General features: G+C 38.7%; 1 protein-coding gene across 1 annotated transcript in view; it reads right to left on the bottom strand.

Moving 5' to 3' along the window:
• LOC123803816 (tripartite motif-containing protein 64C-like) overlaps positions 1-19,276 on the bottom strand; it is an 89,411-nt gene that overhangs the window by 41,391 nt on the left and 28,744 nt on the right. The window contains 2 exon segments of the mRNA XM_087868220.1: positions 17,788-17,810; positions 18,598-18,828. Coding sequence (XP_087724346.1) covers positions 17,788-17,810; positions 18,598-18,828 — 254 coding nt within the window.

Raw genomic sequence — 19,276 nt, 5'->3', positions numbered from 1 at the left:
TTTTAAAAAAAGCTAGTTGAAGAAGTTTAAAAAGGTATTCTCTAAGAGTAGCCATGAGTTGATCATTATAATGGTTTGATGATCAGTTTTCATTTTTCTATTCTTTCTACTTTTGTGAATGGGTAATTTTTTTCTATGAATAAAATATTGAAAACACAAAAGAATGGTATTCATTTTTTAATTTTTGAAAAATTCATAGTTTTATTTGAGTGCCTCCATAGCATCAAGGGATTATGACTTGGGACACTGCTGCTCTAGGTGGTGTCTGCATTTATTCCTGGCAGAAGCCTCAACTCCTTCCTGCTGCTCCCAGTACAAGTGATTCTCAGCTTTAACTTCCAGGATAGATAGATGAAAGGACAGATAGATTGACAGATGAATTAGAGAGATAGATAGAAAATAGATAGATGATCCTTGATACATAGATAAATAATAGATGATAGATAAATAGATAGATGATAGATAGATGAAAGATAGGTGATAGATTGATGATAGATGACAGATAGATATAGATAGATGATAGATAGATGATAGATAGATAGATAGATAGATAGATAGATAGATAGATAGATAGATATGATAGAGATGCTAGGTGGCACAGTCGGTTAAGCATCATACTGTTGGTCTAGGCTTGGATCATGATCTCACAGGTAGTGAGATAGAGCCCAGAATAGCCTTCATGCTCAGTGGGTAGTCTGCTTGGGGATTCTCTCCCTCTGCCCCTCTTCCCACTCCTCTCCCTCTTTCTCTCTCTCAAATAAATAAATTTTTAAAAAGATACATAGATACACAGAAAGACAGATGAATACGCTCTTCTCTTCTATTGGCCTTTCCATGAATTCTTGTCCCAATACCACATTGGTTTCTTTATCTATTTTATCAGCATTTTTGGAAATCTATCTAAGGCTAGTGTTTTCTAATTATACTCTTTTTTCTCTGAATATTACTGCCTATTTCCATATTGTATTCTTATGAATATTAGTATCATAGAAGTAGTTATATCATTTTTATCTGAAAATAATTAAGGTTTGAGTGTTTAGATAATTAGATATCTTAATGAATTATTATTAAGTTATTTTCTAGGTAAATAATGTTTCAAAAATAATGGCAATATTTATAACTTTTATACCTTTGATTCCTTTCTCTTTCTAAATATGTTGGTTTGGAATATCCGGAACAATGTTAAGTCATAGTAATATGCTTGTCTTACTTTTGTCTTTGAAGTTAGTAGGATTTGCAATGGCTTTAATTATGCTGATCAATATGCATTTGAAATAAATTTTACACTATTCAAAAAATAGCTACTTACTTATCATATTGTTATTTTTAACCTATCCTGCCTATTTTTTATTTAAAAAATCACTTCTCAGGGCACCTGGATGGCTCAGGCAGTTGTCTATCTCAGCTCAGGTTATGATCCCAGGATCCTGGGATCAAACCCCACCTCAGGCTTCCTGCTCAGTGGTGAGTCTGCTTCTCCCTCTGCCCCTCCCTCCATCTAGTGCTCACTCTTGCTCTCTGTCTCTCTCTCTCTCCATTAAATAAATAAATCTTTTTAAAAAATAACTTCTCTCATGTATGAATGTTATGTTTCCTTAGCTATATTATTACTGGGAATTGGATTGTTGAATTACCTGATATCAAGCTCACATCATATTCCAGAAATAAACCCACTTACTAAGCTGTATTGAAAAGATGAGTAGAGTTTGGGCAAACTTTCCAGCCTTTTATATGCTGGAAATATAACAGATACACAAAACTTCTGGCTATTAACTTCACTAACTCTTTTTCATGATCTAGAATTGAATGCATTGTTGTTCCAGATAGTAAGACCTGAGTGAGGCCAGCAGGGTGAGGGAAACAGGACTCTTGCTAATTATTACATTAAAGCTGAAGGACTTCCCTGGGCTCTTCCCTAGAAAACTAAAAGATAATGTAGTTAGGGAGAAGGACCAGGGAGGAAAATCTCTCTCAGAACTTCCAGATACATAGACTGGACTAGATTAGCACTTAGGCTCTTGCATTCTGCAGAAACTGAACAAAAATTGACTGGGAAATGTCAAGGAGTCCTCCATGTGCTGTCATGCGTGTGGTATCTGAAACACCAGCGGAAGGATAGGTATCTCTTCATGTCAAGGATGCTTGAACTGAGTCTCAGGGAGGTAGCAAGTCAGAGGGAGGAAAGGAGAATATAGAATTGGTTCCTACATTATCCATTTATTGGGCATTCCTTTTCTTCAAGTACCATAAACTCCTGTTTTCCTCCCAGTCCCCTTCACTGCTTTCTCTGCCTTGGGGATCTGCATATTCTCCTTGTAACCTATATACCTTTCCAGCTTAAACCCTTCCTTTTATCTGCCATTCTTACACTAAGTCCACATATGTCTGCAAAACTCCTATCACAAAGTAGTGATCTCATTGACATCTTCACTACAGTTTTCCTCTGGAACACCATTCTTGAAGTGTCAAAACCAGAATTCATCCCAAATCCCAAATGTGTGTCTTTCTTGAGCAATGATCCCACCAATCACCCAATTGCCCAAAACCTTCCCATTCTACACTCATTGGTGTTCCTCTGCCTCATCTCCACCAGCACAGAGAAAGGGATCCACCCTCTCAACACCCAATTGTAAATGAGAGTTCCAGAAGGCCTGACAAGCTCTAGTGGAATTTTCCTAAATTATCATGGCTAATTCAATTTTCTTCAGGATTTAGCAGTTGTTACACGCAGAATAAGCTATGAAGGACTAAGCTGTGGGACTGGGAACAACAGGGCAGCTCCAGCATCTCACCAGCGATGTGAAGTGCAAGCTTTGGGACTCAGGCAATGACTGAAGTAAAGCAGCCACTGGAGAACTGTGAAGAGAGGGAGCGAAAGGCCAAAAGATTTGGTTTTGACTATTCATTACTGGTGAAAAAAACCCATGGAGGTGAGAGGATGTCTGGGGTAGATCTTGCTCTGTAGGAATGAGGAGGGTGTTGCGCAGAGAGTGGATTAGAAGGAGGATCAGGAGAACTCAAACTCTAACCAGGGCAGTTCCAGAACTGGCAGAAGTGTGTTTCCTGGGTTTAGGTTCCCAAGTTGGAACAGCCTACTTCCAATGAAACCTTCCATCCAAGAGAAATTCATGTGTATTTGTGAGGATGCAGTGGACTGGGCATTGGAGTTAGCAGGGCCATCACCAGTTGGGTGGGCTTAGTGTTCCTCAGTGTGCAGCCTCAAGGAAGGGTTCTTGGGCATGGTGGAGCTCCAGACACCAGATTCCCAGGAACCTGGGAATGGTGCCTGCTGTCCCTCCAATGTACCAAATCCCAGTACTTTAAGGTCTGTTGGCATGGGATCACATGGGCCAAATTAGGGAGTCAGAAGTGTGTCCATCGGGGTTGAGGAAAATGGTCATATTTTTGGATGTGAAATGGGCTTCTCTCAAAGAACCCACAAATCTTCTTTTTGTCCAGAAGCACCCGAATAAAGATAAGCAATACAATAGTCCACAGTAATAAATAAATAAATAAATAAATAAATAAATAAATAAATAAATAATAAATTCCATATGCATATAGCCCAGTTGTGTTTCTTTTCAGACCATGAGCATTAATAAAATTGTAATCCCTTAGCACTCCTGCTAAATACATTTTAAAACCTTGTTTCAAAGTAGAAAATTGAGTAAGACAGGACATGCCACAGTAGGCAATATTTTGTGCTTAAGAAGAGGATATATGGCATGCTTATAAAAAATCAAATGTTTTGATGCTAGACTCCTTTCCAAAACCTCACAACCTAATGGAGTAAATAGAGCATATGGTAAGCAGTAAGTGAGCAATATGAACATCAATGCTAAGAATTAGTAAAACACACAAAAAGTATAGTTTAAAATGTGGTTTTTTTATGTTATGTTAGTCACCATACAGTACATCATTGGTTTTTTTTTAGCCCTTTTATTCTTTTTTTTTAAATGATTTTTTATTATATTATGTTAGTCACCATACAGTACATCCCCATTTCCGATGTAAGGCTCGCTGATTCATTAGTTGTGTATAACACCCAGTGCACCATGCAATACGTGCCCTCCTTACTACCCATCACCGGTCTATCCCATTCCCCCACCCCCCTCCCCTCTGAGGCCCTCAGTTTGTTCCTCAGAGTCCATAGTCTCTCATGTTTCATTCCCCCTTCTGATTACCCCTCCTTTCTTTATCCCTTTCTTCCCCTACCGATCATCCTAGTTCTTATGTTCCATAGATGAGAGAAATCATATGATAATTGTCTTTCTCTGCTTGACTTATTTCACTTAGCATTATCTCCTCCAGTGCCGTCCATGTTGTAGCAAATGTTGAGAACTCGTTCTTTCTGATAGCTGAGTAATATTCCATTGTATATATGGACCACAACTTCTTAATCCAGTCATCTGTTGAAGGGCATCTCGGCTCCTTCCACGATTTAGCTATTGTGGACATTGCTGCTATGAACATTGGGGTGCATATGGCCCTTCTCTTCACTACGTCTGTATCTTTGGGGTAAACACCCAGTAGTGCAATGGCTGGATCATAGGGTAGCTCAATTTTTAACTTTTTAAGGGACCTCCACACGGTTTTCCAGAGTGGCTGTACCAACTTGCATTCCCACCAACAATGTAGGAGGGATCCCCTTTCTCCACATCCTCTCCAACAATTGTTGTTTCTTGCCTTGTCTATTTTTTGCCATTCTAACTGGCATAAGGTGGTATCTCAGTGTGGTTTTGATTTGAATTTCCCTGATGGCTAATGATTTTGAACATTTTTTCATGTGTCTGTTAGCCATTTGTATGTCTTCATTGGAAAAGAGTCTGTTCATATCTTCTGCCCATTTTTTGATTTGTTTATTTGTTTCTCATGTATTGAGTTTGGGAAGTTTTTTGTAGATATTGGATACCAGTCCTTTATCTGTAGTGTCATTTGCAAATATATTCTCCCATTCCGTGGGCTGCCTCTTAGTTTTTCTGACTGTTTCCTTGGCTGTGCAGAAACTTTTACTCTTGATGAAGTCCCATAAATTCATTTTATCTTTTGTTTCTCTTGCCTTTGGGGATGTATCATGAAAAAGGTTGCTTTGGCCGATGTCGTAGAGGTTGTTGCCTATGTTCTCCTCTAGAATTTTGATGGATTCCTGTCTCACATCGAGGTCTTTCATCCATTTGGAGTTTATTTTTGTGTATGGTGTGAGAGAGTGGTCAAGTTTCATTCTTTTGCATGTAGCTGTCCAATTTTCCCAGCACCATTTATTGAAGAGACTGTCTTTTTCCCACCGGATGTTTTTTCCTGCTTTATCAAATATTAGTTGCCCAAAGAGCCGAAGGTCCATTTCTGGGCTCTCTATTCTGCTCCATTGGTCTATGTGTCTGTTTTTGTGCCAGTACCATGCTGTCTTTGTGATCACAGCTTTGTAGTACAGCTCAAAATCCGGCATTGTGATGCCCCCAGCTTTGTTTTTTCCTTTTCAACAGTTCCTTGGAGATTCGGGACCTTTTCTGTTTCCATACAAATTTAAGGACTATTTGTTCCAGATCTTTGAAAAATGTCCTTGGTATTTTGATCGGGATAGCATTGAAAGTGTAGATTGCTCTGGGTAGCATGGACATTTTAACTATGTTAATTCTTCCGATCCATGAGCATGGAATATCTTTCCATCTTTTTATGTCTTCCTCAATGTCCATCAAGGGTGATTTATAGTTTCTAGAATATAGGTCCTTTACATCTCTGGTTAAGTTAATTCCAAGTTTTTGATGTCATGTTCCATGTTTCATTGTTTGCATACAATAGCCAGTGCTCCATGCAATACATCCCCTCCTTAATACTTTTTTTAAAAAAAGATTTTATTTATTTGAGAGAGAGAGAGAGAATGCACAAGCAGGGGAAGGACAGAGGGGGGAGGGGCAGAGAAAGAGGGGGACGCAAACTCCCCATTGAGCAGGGAGCCCAAGGCAGGGGTTGGTCCCAGGACCCTGAGATCAAGACCAGAGCCAAAGGTGGATGCTTCATCGACTGAGTAACCCAGGAGCCCCTAAAATGTGATCTTAATAAAACCACGGATATACCATCAAACTTCTAATTCACTTAAGAAATGTAGCAGATATTGATGCTGACTGACAGAAATTTTTAAAGTGGTGGCATGTTTTTCCTTTTCAACATTTCCTTGGTGAGTAGGGGTTTGTGGTTCTACACAAATTTAAGGGCTGTTTGTTCCAGCTCTTTGAAAAATGTTATTGGTATTTTGATTGGGATGGCATTGAAAGTGTAGATTGCTCTGGGTAGCATAGACATTTTAACTATGTTTATTCTTCCGATCCATGAGCATGGGATGTTTTTCCATCTTTTTGTGCCTTCTTCAATGTCTTTCAAGAGTGATCTGTAGTTTCTAGAATATAGATCCTTTACCTCTCTGGTTAAGTTAATTCCGAGATATCATATGATTTTTGGTGCTAATGTAAATGTAATCGATTTCCTAATTTCTCTTTCTTCAGTCTCATTGTTCATGTATAGAAATGCGACTGATTTCTGAGCATTGATTTTGTATCCTGCCACATTACTGAATTGCTCTATAACTTCTAGTAATTTGGGGGTGGAGTCTTTTGGGTTTTACATATAGTGTATCATGTCATCTGTGAAGAGAAACAGTTTGACTTCTTTGCTGATTTGAATACTTTTTATCCCTTTTTGTTGTCTGATTGTTGTTGCAAGGACTTTTAGTACTATGTTGAATAATAATGGCAAGAGTTTGCAATCTTGTTGTGTTCCTGATCTTAAGGGAAAGGCTTTCAAAGCTGGTGGCATCACGTTGCCTGATTTCAAGCTATACTACAAAGCTGTGATCACAAAGACAGCATGGTACTGGCACAAAAACAGATGCATAGATCAATGGAACAGAATAGAGACCCCAGAAATGGACCCTCAGCTCTATGGGCAACATTCTTTGACAAAGCAGGACAAAACATCCAGTGGAAAAAAAGACAGTTCAATAAATGGTGCTGGGATCATTGGACAGCTATATGCAAAAGAATGAAACTTGAGCACTCTCTCACACCATACACAAAGATAAACTCTAAATGGATGAAAGACCTCGATGTGAGACAGGAACCCATCAAAATCCTAGAGGAGAACATAGGCTACAACCTCTTTGACATCGGCCACAGCAACTTTTTTCATGACACATTTCCAAAGGCAAGAGAAACAAAAGAAAAAATGAACATGTGGGACTTCATCAAGATTAAAAGCTTCTGCACAGCCAAGGAAACATTAAAAAAAAAAACTAAGAGGCAGCCCATGGAATGGGAGAAGGTTTTTGCAAATGACACTACAGATAAAAGACTAGTATCGAAGATCTATAAAGAACTTCTCAAACTCTATACACAAGAAACAAATAATTAAATCAAAAAGTGGGCAAAAGATATAAACATACACTTTTCCAATGAAGTCAATACAAATGGCTAACAGACACATGAAAAAATGTTCAAAATCATTAGGCATCAGGGAAATTCAAATCAAAACCACCTTGAGATACCACCTTATGCCAGTTAGAATGGCAAAAATTGAAAAGGCAAGAAACAATAAATGTTGGAGAGGATGTGGAGAAAGGGGATGCCTCTTACACTCTTGGTGGGAATGCAAGTTGGTACAGCCACTTTGGAAAACAGTGTGGAGGTCCCTCAAAAAGTTAAAAATAGAACTCTATGACTCAGCAATTGCACTACTGGGTATTTACCCCAAAGGTACTGACATAGTGAAGAGAAGGGCCATATGCACCCCAGTGTTTATAGCAGCATTGTGCACAATAGCTAAATTGTAGAAGGAGGTGAGATGCCCTTCAACAGATGACTGGATTAAGAAGATGTGGTCCATATATACAATGGAATATTACTCAGCCATCAGAAAGAACAATTACCCAACATTTGCAGCAACATGGATGGGACTGGAAGAGATTATGCTAAGTGAAATAAGTCAAGCAGAGAAAGACAATTATCATATGGTTCGCTCATTTATGGAGCATAAGAAATAGCAGGGAGATCAGTAGAAGGAAGGTAAGAATGAAGGGGTGGTAAACAGAAGGGGGAATGAACCATGAGAGACTATGGAATCTGGGAAACAAACTGAGGGTTTCAGAGGGGAAGGGGGTGGTGCATTGGGATAGGCTGGTGATGGATATTAAGGAGGGCACATATTGCGTGGAGCACTGGGTGTTATATGCAAACAATGAATCATGGACAGTACATCAAAAATTAAGTATGGTGACTAATGTAACATAATAAAAAATTTTAATAAAATAAAAATAAAAATAAAGCCATGGCATGTAGTGATCTTTTTATTGAAATTTGGTTCTCATCAGACGATTTTGAAAACAAGCAAGACTTGTTTTGGAAGGACCATTGTTTACATTAGGGCTATGCCTCTCAGGACTTCGCCAGTACTTTCCAAAGCATAATATCTTGCTGTGCTTTACACTGATATCCTGAAAAGAATCTTCAAAGGGTAATAAAAGAAGAAAAAAATGTATCTTAAGAATGATCTTTTTATAGTCTTACTGATGAATAAAATATTTTTTTCCTAAAGTTAGAAAAATGCTTTCTTCAGAAAGTGTTAAAACTGTTCATTGGTTTTTGATGCCATGAGAAGGCTGCTCACTTTCTGAATTAATGCCACTTTTGAATTTTGTACAGTGCATGCCCAGCATAGCAACATCAGCACCAAATAAGGATCTGTTAGAAAAGTTAAATTCTGGATCTTGTTGCAGAATTCCTGAATCAGAACCTATGGAATGGGACCCAGGAATATCCGTTTTAACAATTCCTCTATATCAGATTATTCTGATACTTTGCTACAGTTTGAGGATCATTGACCTAAAGCTTGGCATCTCCTTAGATTGATTACATGCAGACACACGGACACACACACACACACACACACACACACACACACACACACACAGAGTCCTTAATATACACACATACATTTATATAATATGGTCCCATCCAGAGACCTTTGCTTTTCTCTGATAATAAAACCGAGAAAATTATCTCCTCCCAAACATGAGGAAGAAATAAGTATTTCATCATCTCAGAAATACTTTCTGACTTAGTCATTTTGATGGAAATTCTTTGGTACAAAGTTTGTCTTATATTTTCTAGAAGTATGTTTTCCTACTGTCACTACTTCTATTTCTTGGGGAAAACTATCTTTTTCTTTGTGCATTGGTCTTTTCCTTGTAGATAAAGTGTCCATTGTTAGCTAGGAAGACCACGGAGATAAAGTGCCCAACCCATCACAACAAGTCATGGTATCCACATGACATCAGTAGTGATTAAATTTGATCACTTAGTTAAGGTACTGTTTGCCTGATTTCTTCCTGTAAAGTTACTAATTCTCTCCTTCCCTATTTTGTTCTTTATAATTAAGTTACCAAATACGGAGCAGACTTTTATAGGCTTTCCAATAATCGGAATTATAATGCTTTAGTGAATATCTCTTACATTTCCTTGTGTTATTTAGTGCTTATTAAAAGTAGTTGGAAAGGAATTGAGAGTTGCTTCACAGGAGAGATACTAAATTGTGTGCTAAAATAGCATACCAGTTTGTGGAAATGCTCTTTATTTTACACTGTAGTTAACCCTAAATATTATCAACATTTTTTATTTTTTAAATTTAATACATAAACATTTTATTTGCCAAACTAACAGGGGAATATAGAAATGCCATAAGTGCCTAGTAATGCATTTTCCCATTACTTTGGTGGTGTGGATTTACTCGGGATTCTTTATTTATGAATTCATTCATCATATTTGCCTATTTTTTCTAATAGGTAATTAATATTTATCTATTGATTTGCATTATATTATTTTCTATCTACTGTTATTTTCTCATTACCTCTGTAAACTTTTTGCTTTGTCAATGAAGGCTTGTATTTTACAAAACATACAGAAAATTGCAAATCTTAGAAGTGCCCATAAAAATGATTCCTGAGAAGGAAGGAATTTTGGTAAAAGGGTTATAGATTATAGCCCCATGCTCAAGACTATCTTTACTGAGGAGAAAAAAATACCAGGCTGCATTGCATTGACACGAGAAATATGCAAATGGATCCTCATGTTCTCTTTATCACAGGCTCAATGTGTGGGATCCCTTATAGACAGAACTTACAGGAAGCAGTACAACATGCTAAATGAACATTTGCTTCTTTATATGAATCCCTGTGAGTTAACTATTCATTTTCTATGCTAGTTCTGAAAAAGTTTACTTGAAACATTGCCATATCATGATACTAAAATTTGGCCCTTGTTGAAGTTTATGAAGAAAAACAAGGGTCTGAGTGTTCAGATACTGCACTTTGATCAGAGGTTGATGTTAACAAGCTCTTGTTTCAGCCAAGAGATGATGAGTTACTAGAGTTTAGAGAAATGATAGTGTCTGTCAGATACTTGGATTTATCCAACTAGGTCAGACTTGAAGAGGAGACTAAGCACCTCTCCCTTGGCTTATTAAACTGAGATATATACCACTGCATTTCTTCTACCCCAGTCTGGTTCAAATCTGAAAGTAAAACACATTTCTCACAATGCAGAGGAGCCTTGGAAATACTGTGCTAAGTGAGAGAAACCAAATACAAAAAGCCACATTGTGTGACTCAATTTGCATAAAGTGTAAATAATAAACAAATATCCATAAAGACTGCAAAGAGAGTTAGGGATGAGGAGGGATGGGAAGGAGGTTAGGGAGTAAATATTAATGGGTTCTTGTTTTTTGGGGGGATGGTGGAAATGTCCTGGGATTAAATAGTTATGATAGCTGCACAACTCTTTGGATACTACCAAAAACCACTGAATTATGTACTTTAAAAGACTGACTTTGATGGCATGCAAATTTCATCTCACTAAACTATTATTAAAAAAGAGGAAAAGGTATTGATTATATTCCAGAAAATGTTCAAAAAAATTTTTATTAAAGGAAAATTTAATAAACAAATTTATACATTCAATGTGGTTATACCATTTTATAAACATACGATAGTTCTGTTGCCTTAAGTCACAGTGTGCTCAAAGGTCACTATTATTCTGTTGCCTCACGTGAAAAGGTTTCAGGACAGGAATTCCCTCAGACATGGGGGTTCATCAAATAAATGCTCATAAAACTTGATTTTTCAGGGGGCACCAAAGCAAAGGGGGAAACTATATATGAGGGAAACTTTGAAAACATCATAGAAGCTCACAGTTCCATTATTGTAATCCACAAACACTCCAGTCTGACGCAGAGGCCTTTTCACGTACTGAATTAGGGGTGAGGAGTTGGTGGAGAGACCATAATGATTGTTTATCTTCAAAGAAAACAGAAGAAATGCTTCTGCAGGATGAATAATGCCATCAGTATTGATGGTCATAGGAATGACCATTGGTCAAGGAATCTTTACAGACTCCCAGAATCGAATTTGGGGAGCACATGACATCCTCCTCCTAGTAATGCCTATCAGAGGTGAAGACCTGAGGTCCCCAGGCTGCAAAGCTCTTGGCACCCTGGGACTCTCCGGATATGCTTTGGTGGGCGACTCCAAGCATCATACTTCCAGCATCCTTAGAAAGGTGCCTGTAGCTACTGGATGCATCCTGACTCAGAACATTAGCGAATGGGATTTCCATGTCCTGAGGGGCAGGGGCTCTCTGTCCACAACTACCCTCTTCATTTTCCCTCCTCTGAGGCAATGCAAAACAAACACTAAAGAGAGTTCAGACTGGCTTATCTATGAAGACCAAGAGTTGTCACTACCGAGCGGAAGGCCTCAGGCAGAGCAAGTCAGGCTTCTGGCATGGGGTGCTGATTGCTGATCTTACCTCTACCAAGGCCTAAGGTCACAGCGACCCCAGCATACCACGTTAGCCTTGGGGCGAGCTACTCCCAGCAGCTGTGAGGTGTCTAGAATTCGTTGTAGGAGAACATCACTGACTGTTCTTTGTGAATTTCCTCTGAAGAACAGCCTCAGAGCATTGTCTCTGAGTTTGCGCCACAGCCAGCACAGCAGTGGGGGCCCTGGTGCCTTCACACAAGTCCCTCCATCTGGAAGCTTCTCTCTTAAACACCATTCATATATGGGCGGATGTAGTTTGCTTCCATATCTTGGCAATGGGAAATAGTGCTGCAGTGAACATGAAGGTGCAGATAACACTTCGGAATAGTGGTTTAATTTCAATTAAATAAACACCCAAAAGTGGGATTGCTGGATCACAGGATCACATGAAGAAAAATGATACTCCTGCCACCCACATTTTGAGGGATGCATTTACTATAACGTTGAGATCTCAATAAAAAAAGCAGCTCTTGTAACAGGGGACATGGAGACTCTACTCAAACAGGGTTGCCTGAGTATCAGTGTGGCAGGCCCCTGCCCCAGAAGACAGGCAGAAAACTCAAGAAGCCCACATCCCTAAGATCCTTATAAAACAAGGGCGCACGGCCTGGGTCCCGGTCAATAATTTGGGCTCCGGACAACCCCACAACCTCTCCTCATCAGAATGACGAGAAGGAGAAATCCCCCCCAGCAAAAAAGACAATGAGTCTGTGGACTCTGCCACAGAACTAATGGATATGGAGATAACCAAATTATCAGAAATGGAATTCAGAGTAACAATGATCAAGATGATGTGTAGACTTGAAAAAAGTATTAACGAAAATATTAATGAGAATATAGAATCTCTAAGGGCAGAAATGAGAGCAAATCTGGCAGAAATTAAAAATTCTATGAGCCAAATGCAGTCAAAACTAGAGGCTCTGATGGCCAGGGTGAATGAGGCAAAAGAACGTATCAGCGAATTGGAGGATGGGTTAGCATAAGAAAAAGCTAAAATAGAATATGGACTCAAAAAAATCCACGCTCAGGAATGTAGGTTACAGGAGATTACTGACTCAATGAAACGTTCCAATGTCAGAATCACCAGCATCCCCAAGGGGGTGGAAAAAAACCGAGGTCTAGAAGGGATATTTGAACAAATTGTAGCTGAAAACTTCCCTAATCTAGCAAGGGAAACAAACATTCATGTCCAAGAGGCAGAGAGGACCCCTTCCAAGCTCAACCATGACAAACCTATGCCACGTCACGTCATAGTGCATTTTGCAAATATTAGATCCAAGGATACAGTATTGAAAGCGGCAAAGGGAAAGAAATTTCTCACGTACCAAGGCAAAGGTATCAGAATTACGTTAGACCTGTCTACACAGACCTGGAATGAAAGAAAGGGTTGGGGGGGCATTTTTAAAGCTCTTTCAAAGAAAAACATGCAGCCAAGGATCCTTTATCCAGCAAGGCTGTCATTCAGAATTGAGAGAGAAATAAAGACCTTCCAGAATTGCCAGTCATTAACCAATTTTGTAACCATGAAACCAGCCCTACAGGAGATATTAAGGGGGGGGGTTTCTATAAAAGTAAAACATCCCCAAGAGTAAAAAAGAACAGAAAGACACAATCTATAGAAACAAAGACTTTACTGGCAACATGGCATCATTAAAATTCTATCTCTCAATAATCACTCTCAATGTAAATGGCCTAAATGCTCCCATAAAGTGCCACAGGGTTGCAGGTGGGATAAAAAGACATGACCCATCCATTTGCTGTCTACAAGAGACTCATTTTGAACCTAAAGATACATTCAGACTGAAAGTAAAGGGATGGAATACCATCTTTCACGCCAATGGACCTCAAAAGAAAACTGCGGTAGCAATTCTCGTATCAGACAGATAGGATTTTACACTAAAGACTATAGTCAGAGACACAGAAGGGCACAATATTATTCTTAAAGGATGTATCCAACAAGTGGATATGACAAGTATAAATATATATATATGCTCCCAACAGGGGAGCAGCAAGATACACAAGCCAACTCTTAATCAGAAAAAGAAACATATAGATAAAAATAGTTAATAGTAGGGGACCGCAACACTCCACTATCAAAAATACACAGAGCACCCATGCAGAAAATTGACAAAAAGGGTTTGAATGCCATACTTGGCGAGTTGGACCTCATAGGTATATATAGAACACTACACCCCAGAACCAAAGAATACTATTCTATTCTAATGCCTATGGAACATTCTCAAGAATAGACCAGGTTCTGTGACACAAAACAGGTCTCAACCGATACCAAAAGACTGAAATTATTCCCTGCATATTCTCAGACCACAACGTTTTGAAATTGGAACTCAACCACAAGGAAAAATTTGGAAGAAACTCAAACACTTGGAGACTAAGAACCTTCCTGCTCAGGAATGATTCGATGAACTGGGAAATCAAAAATCAAATTAAACAATTTATGGAGACCAACGAGAATGAAAACACAACAGTCTAAAAAATATGGGATACAGCAAAGGCAGTCCTAAGGAGGAAATACATAGCAATCCAAGCCTCACTCAAAAGGACAGAAAAATCTAAAATGCAGTTTTTATATTCTCACCTCAAGGAGCTGGAACAGCAACAGAGGAACAGGCCTAACCCACGCACGAAGAAGCAGTTGAACAAGATTAGAGCAGAAATCAATGAATTAAAAACCAGGAGTACAGTAGAGCAGATCAACAGAACTAGAAGCTGGTTCTTTGAGAGAATTAATAAAATTGACAGACCACTGGCAAGACTTATCCAAAACAATAGAGAAAGGACCCAAATTAATAAAATTATGAATGAAAAGGGAGAGGTCACAACCAACACCAATGAAATTGGAAGGATTATTAGAAGCTTTTATCAACAGCTTTATGCCAATAAATTAAGCAACCTGGATGAGATGGAGGCCTTCCTGGAAACCTATAAACTACCAAGACTGAAACAGGAAGAAATTGATTTTTTAAACAGGCCAATTAATTGGGAAGAGATTGAGTCAGTGATAAACAACCTTCCAAAAAACAAAACTCCAGGCCTGGATGGTTTTCCTGGGGAATTCTACCAAACAGTTAAACAAAAATAATACCTATTCTCCTAAAGCTATTTCAAAAAATAGAAACAGAAGGAAAGCTACCAAACTCATTCTATGAGGCCAATATTACCTTGATCCCCAAACCAGGCAAAGACCCCATCAAAAAGGAGAATTACAGATCAATTTCCCTAATGAATATGGACACCAAAATCTTCAACAAGATCCTGGCTAATAGAATCCAACGGTACATTAAAAGGATCAGCCATCATGACAAGTGGGATTCATCCCTGCGATGCAAGGGTGGTACAACATTCGCTAATCTATCAGTGTCTTAGATTTTATCCAGAAGAAAAAATTCAAAAATCATATGATTCTCTCAATAGATACAGAAAAAGCATTTGACAAAATACAGCATCCTTTCCTGATTAAAACCCTTCAGATTGTAGGGATAGAGGGTACATTCCTCAATTTCATAAAAACTATCTATGAAAAGCCTACAGCATATATCATTCTCAATGGGGAAAAGCTGGAAGCCTTTCCCTTAAGATCAGGAACACGACAAGGATGCCCACTCTCGCCACTATTATTCAACATAGTACTAGAAGTCCTTGCAACAGCAATCAGACAATAAAAAGGGATAAAAGGTATCCAAATCGGCAAAGAAGAAGTCAAGATGTCTCTCTTCGCAGATGACATGATACTCTATATGGATAACCCATAGGAATCCACTCCCAAAGTATTAGAAGTTATAGAGCAATTCAGTAATGTGGCGGGGTACAAAATCAATGTTCAGAAATCAGTTGCATTTCTATACACGAATAATGAGACTGAAGAAAGAGAATTTAGGGAATCCATCCCATTTACAATAGCACCCAAAACCATACGTTACCTTGGAATTAACCAGGGATGTAAAAGATCTATATTCTAGAAATTATAAATCACTCTTGAAGGACTTTGAAGAAGACACAAAAAGATGGAAAAATATTCCATGCTCATGGATCGGAAGAATTAACATAGTTAAAATGTCCATGCTACCCAGAGCAATCTATACTTTCAGTGCTATCCCGATCAAAATACCGAGGACATTTTTCAAGGAACTGGAATAAATAGTCCTTAAATTTGTATGGAACTAGAAAAGGCCCTGAATTGCCAAGGAACTGTTGAAAAGGAAAAACAAAGCTGGGGGCATCACAATGCCGGATTTCGAGGTATACTACAAAGCTGTGATCACAAAGACAGCATGGTATTGGCACAAAAACAGACACATAGACCAATGGATCAGAATGGAGAACCCAGAAATGGAACCTCAGTTCTTTGGGCAACTAATCTTTGATAAAGCAGGAAAAAACATCCGGTGGGAAAAAGACAGTCTCTTCAATAAATAGTGCTGGGAACATTGGACAGCTACATGCAAAAGAATGAAACTTGACCACTCTCTCACACCATACACAAAGATAAACTCCAAATGGATGAAAGACCTCGATGTGAGACAGGAATCCATCAAAATCCTAGAGGAGAACATAGGCGGCAACCTCTACGACATTGACCAAAGCAACATTTTTCATGATACATCTCCAAAGGCAAGAGAAACAAAAGATAAATGAACTTGTGGGACTTCATCACGATAAAAATCTTCTGCATAGCCAAGGAAACAGTCAAAAAAAAAAAACTAGAGGCAGCCCACAGAATGGGAGAATATATTTGCAAGTGATACTACAGGTAAAAGACTTGTGTCCAAGATCTACAAAGAACTTCTCAAACTCAATATGTGAGAAACAAACAAATCATTAAATGGGCAGAAGATATGAACAGACACTTTTCCAATGAGGACATACAAATGACTAACAGACACATGAAAAAATGTTCAAAATCATTAGCCATCAGGGAAATTCAAATCAAAACCACACTAAAATACCACCTTACGCCAGTTAGAATGGCAAAAATCAACAAGGCAGGAAACAGCAATTGCTGGAGAGGATGGGAGGAAGAGGATCCACCCTACATTGTTGGTGGGAATGCAGGTTGGTGCAGCCACTCTGGAAAACAGTGTGTAGGTCCCTTAAAAGGTTAAAAATTGAGCTACCCTATGACCCAGCCATTGCTGTACTGGGTGTTTACCCCAAAGATACAGACGTAGTGAAGAGAAGGGCCATATGCACCCCAATGTTCATAGCAGCATTATCCACAATAGCTAAATCGTGGAAGGAGCCAAGATGCCCTTCAACAGATGACTGGATTAAGAAAATGTGGTCCATATATACAATGGAATATTACTCAGCTATCAGAAAGAACGAATTCTCAACATTTGCTGCAACATGGATGGCACTGGAGGAGAAACTGCTAAGTGAAATAAGTCATGCAGAGAAAGACAATTATCATATGATTTCTCTCATCTATGGAACATAAGAACTAGGATGATCGGTAGGGGAAGAAAGGGATAAAGAAAGGGGGGTAATCAGAAGGGGGAGTGAAGCATGGGAGACTATGGACTCTGAGAAACAAACTGAGGGCTTCAGATGGGAGGAGCGTGGGGCAATGAGATAGACTGGTGATGGGTAGTAAGGAGGGCACGTATTTCATGGTGCACTGGGTAGTATACGCAACTAATGAATCATCGTACCCTGCATCAGAAACCAGGGATGTACTGTATGGTGACTAACATAATATAATAATAAAATGTTATTATAAAAAAAAAGATTCTCTCTCTCCCTCTGCCCCTCTCCCCTGCTCTCTCTCTCTAAAATAAATACATAAATATTTTAAAATAGATAATAGCCACAGAGGATGACGTTAAGAACTCAAAACATGTACATCCACTTTATCAACAAGAACAAGAGACTTCCTCAGCAATCAGAAATCATTAGTGTAAACTCACCTTTGCAATACATTTCCCAAGTCCTACAAGAAAAAAAAGTAATATTAATCATGAGAGTTTTGTTCTTTTGCATCTTCTCTAGTATCCTTGTTTGTTTAAATGTGTTTTTTCTCTTAGTCTGCTCTAAGGAACAATCAGAAACTACTTTCATAATAGAACCTACAATAAAGAATGACAGGCTTCCTTGGGATGTATTAAGTAAGGAAGGAGGTCAAGAAGAGGCTGTATAGTGATGCATTATGATTTAGGTTTCCACTGTCACTCGGCACCCAGTCTTATTCCCAAGAAGAGATCTGACCATTTACAATAACAATTAGAGCAAAACAGCGAACTTAGATACAAAAAAATATATATAGAATGCATTGAAATTGATTACTAAATTCTTTAACTCTTGCCTAAGCAAAGGGCAAAACCTCAGCATCTTCAGCAAGTTACTTCTGGGGCTGGAGGGGGCACGGCGGTTGGAGAACAGAGAATGACAATGGATTAGGGCAACATAAATTGAGAATTACCCCAACTTAACCTTCCTCTGGTCACAGGTTTTTTCTGATTTGGATAATTTATCTGTGTAGTTAGTACTCCTGATTACACAGTGATAATTTTGTCCTAGGTGAGCTACTAAGAGGGTAAAAATCTCCCAAGGATTACTAGTATATGAGGAAATAAGTGGTTGGACAGACATAATGATGGGAGTCAATGAGTATTATCACTTGGATGAGAATAATGGTATATGTGGGTAACATTTCAATGTCATGGCAACATTGCCCAAAAAGGGATTCCTGCCTCTGAGGATGGACCCTCTTTTCTCACCTGGAGTAACTCCACATCAGGCTTGTGGCACATCTCAGTCAGCTCTCTATACATTTCTGTCAGGCTTTCTTTCTGATGGGTCATTCTGACTTCACTTTCCTTGAGTTGTTGGACAGTCTCCTTTGCTTCTTTCTCCAGTGTCTCCAGACAGAGATGCTCCCTTTCATGGAGAAACAGATGCATCTGCTGATGCTGCACTTTGATCATTACCTTCCTTAAGGCCGCATAGTCCTGAAGAGATAGTAGATGCAAAGGGTTACATATTCTCACTCTTAACAGAGAATTCTACTTCCTTCGTGTCATCAAGGAAGTACTTGACAAACTTTGTGCCCAAATCTTCACGTGTCTTGAATATTTACTGGTCCTTTTTGTCCACACTTTCTCTAGGTTCTCAGACTCCTTCCCTGTTTGAATCAAGCCCCCTAACGGTTTTAGGCTCTTTCTCTGTGATACTCCATAAATTATTTCCTTTCTCACTGGAACCACTTTTTTCTCTTGTTCTTTTGCTTGATTTTCCTATTTAAAAATATTTATGTATACATCATATTTTATAGATTTTTAAATTAAATTATCTGATTTTTCTCCAGGTGCTACTCTATTGCTCTCCTCTCTTTCTCCTCAAGTTTATTGTGATGTTTTCTTAAACTCAGTGTCTGAGAAGATTCATCCAAACCTTCAA

Source organism: Ursus americanus, chromosome 16, assembly GCF_024610735.1.
Source record: "Ursus americanus isolate L20-20 chromosome 16, mUrsAme1.1.p, whole genome shotgun sequence".
NCBI classification, from domain to species: domain Eukaryota; kingdom Metazoa; phylum Chordata; class Mammalia; order Carnivora; family Ursidae; genus Ursus; species Ursus americanus.
The sequence above is the reverse complement of the archived record's forward strand: the minus strand, read 5'-3'. Positions and strand labels throughout refer to the sequence as shown.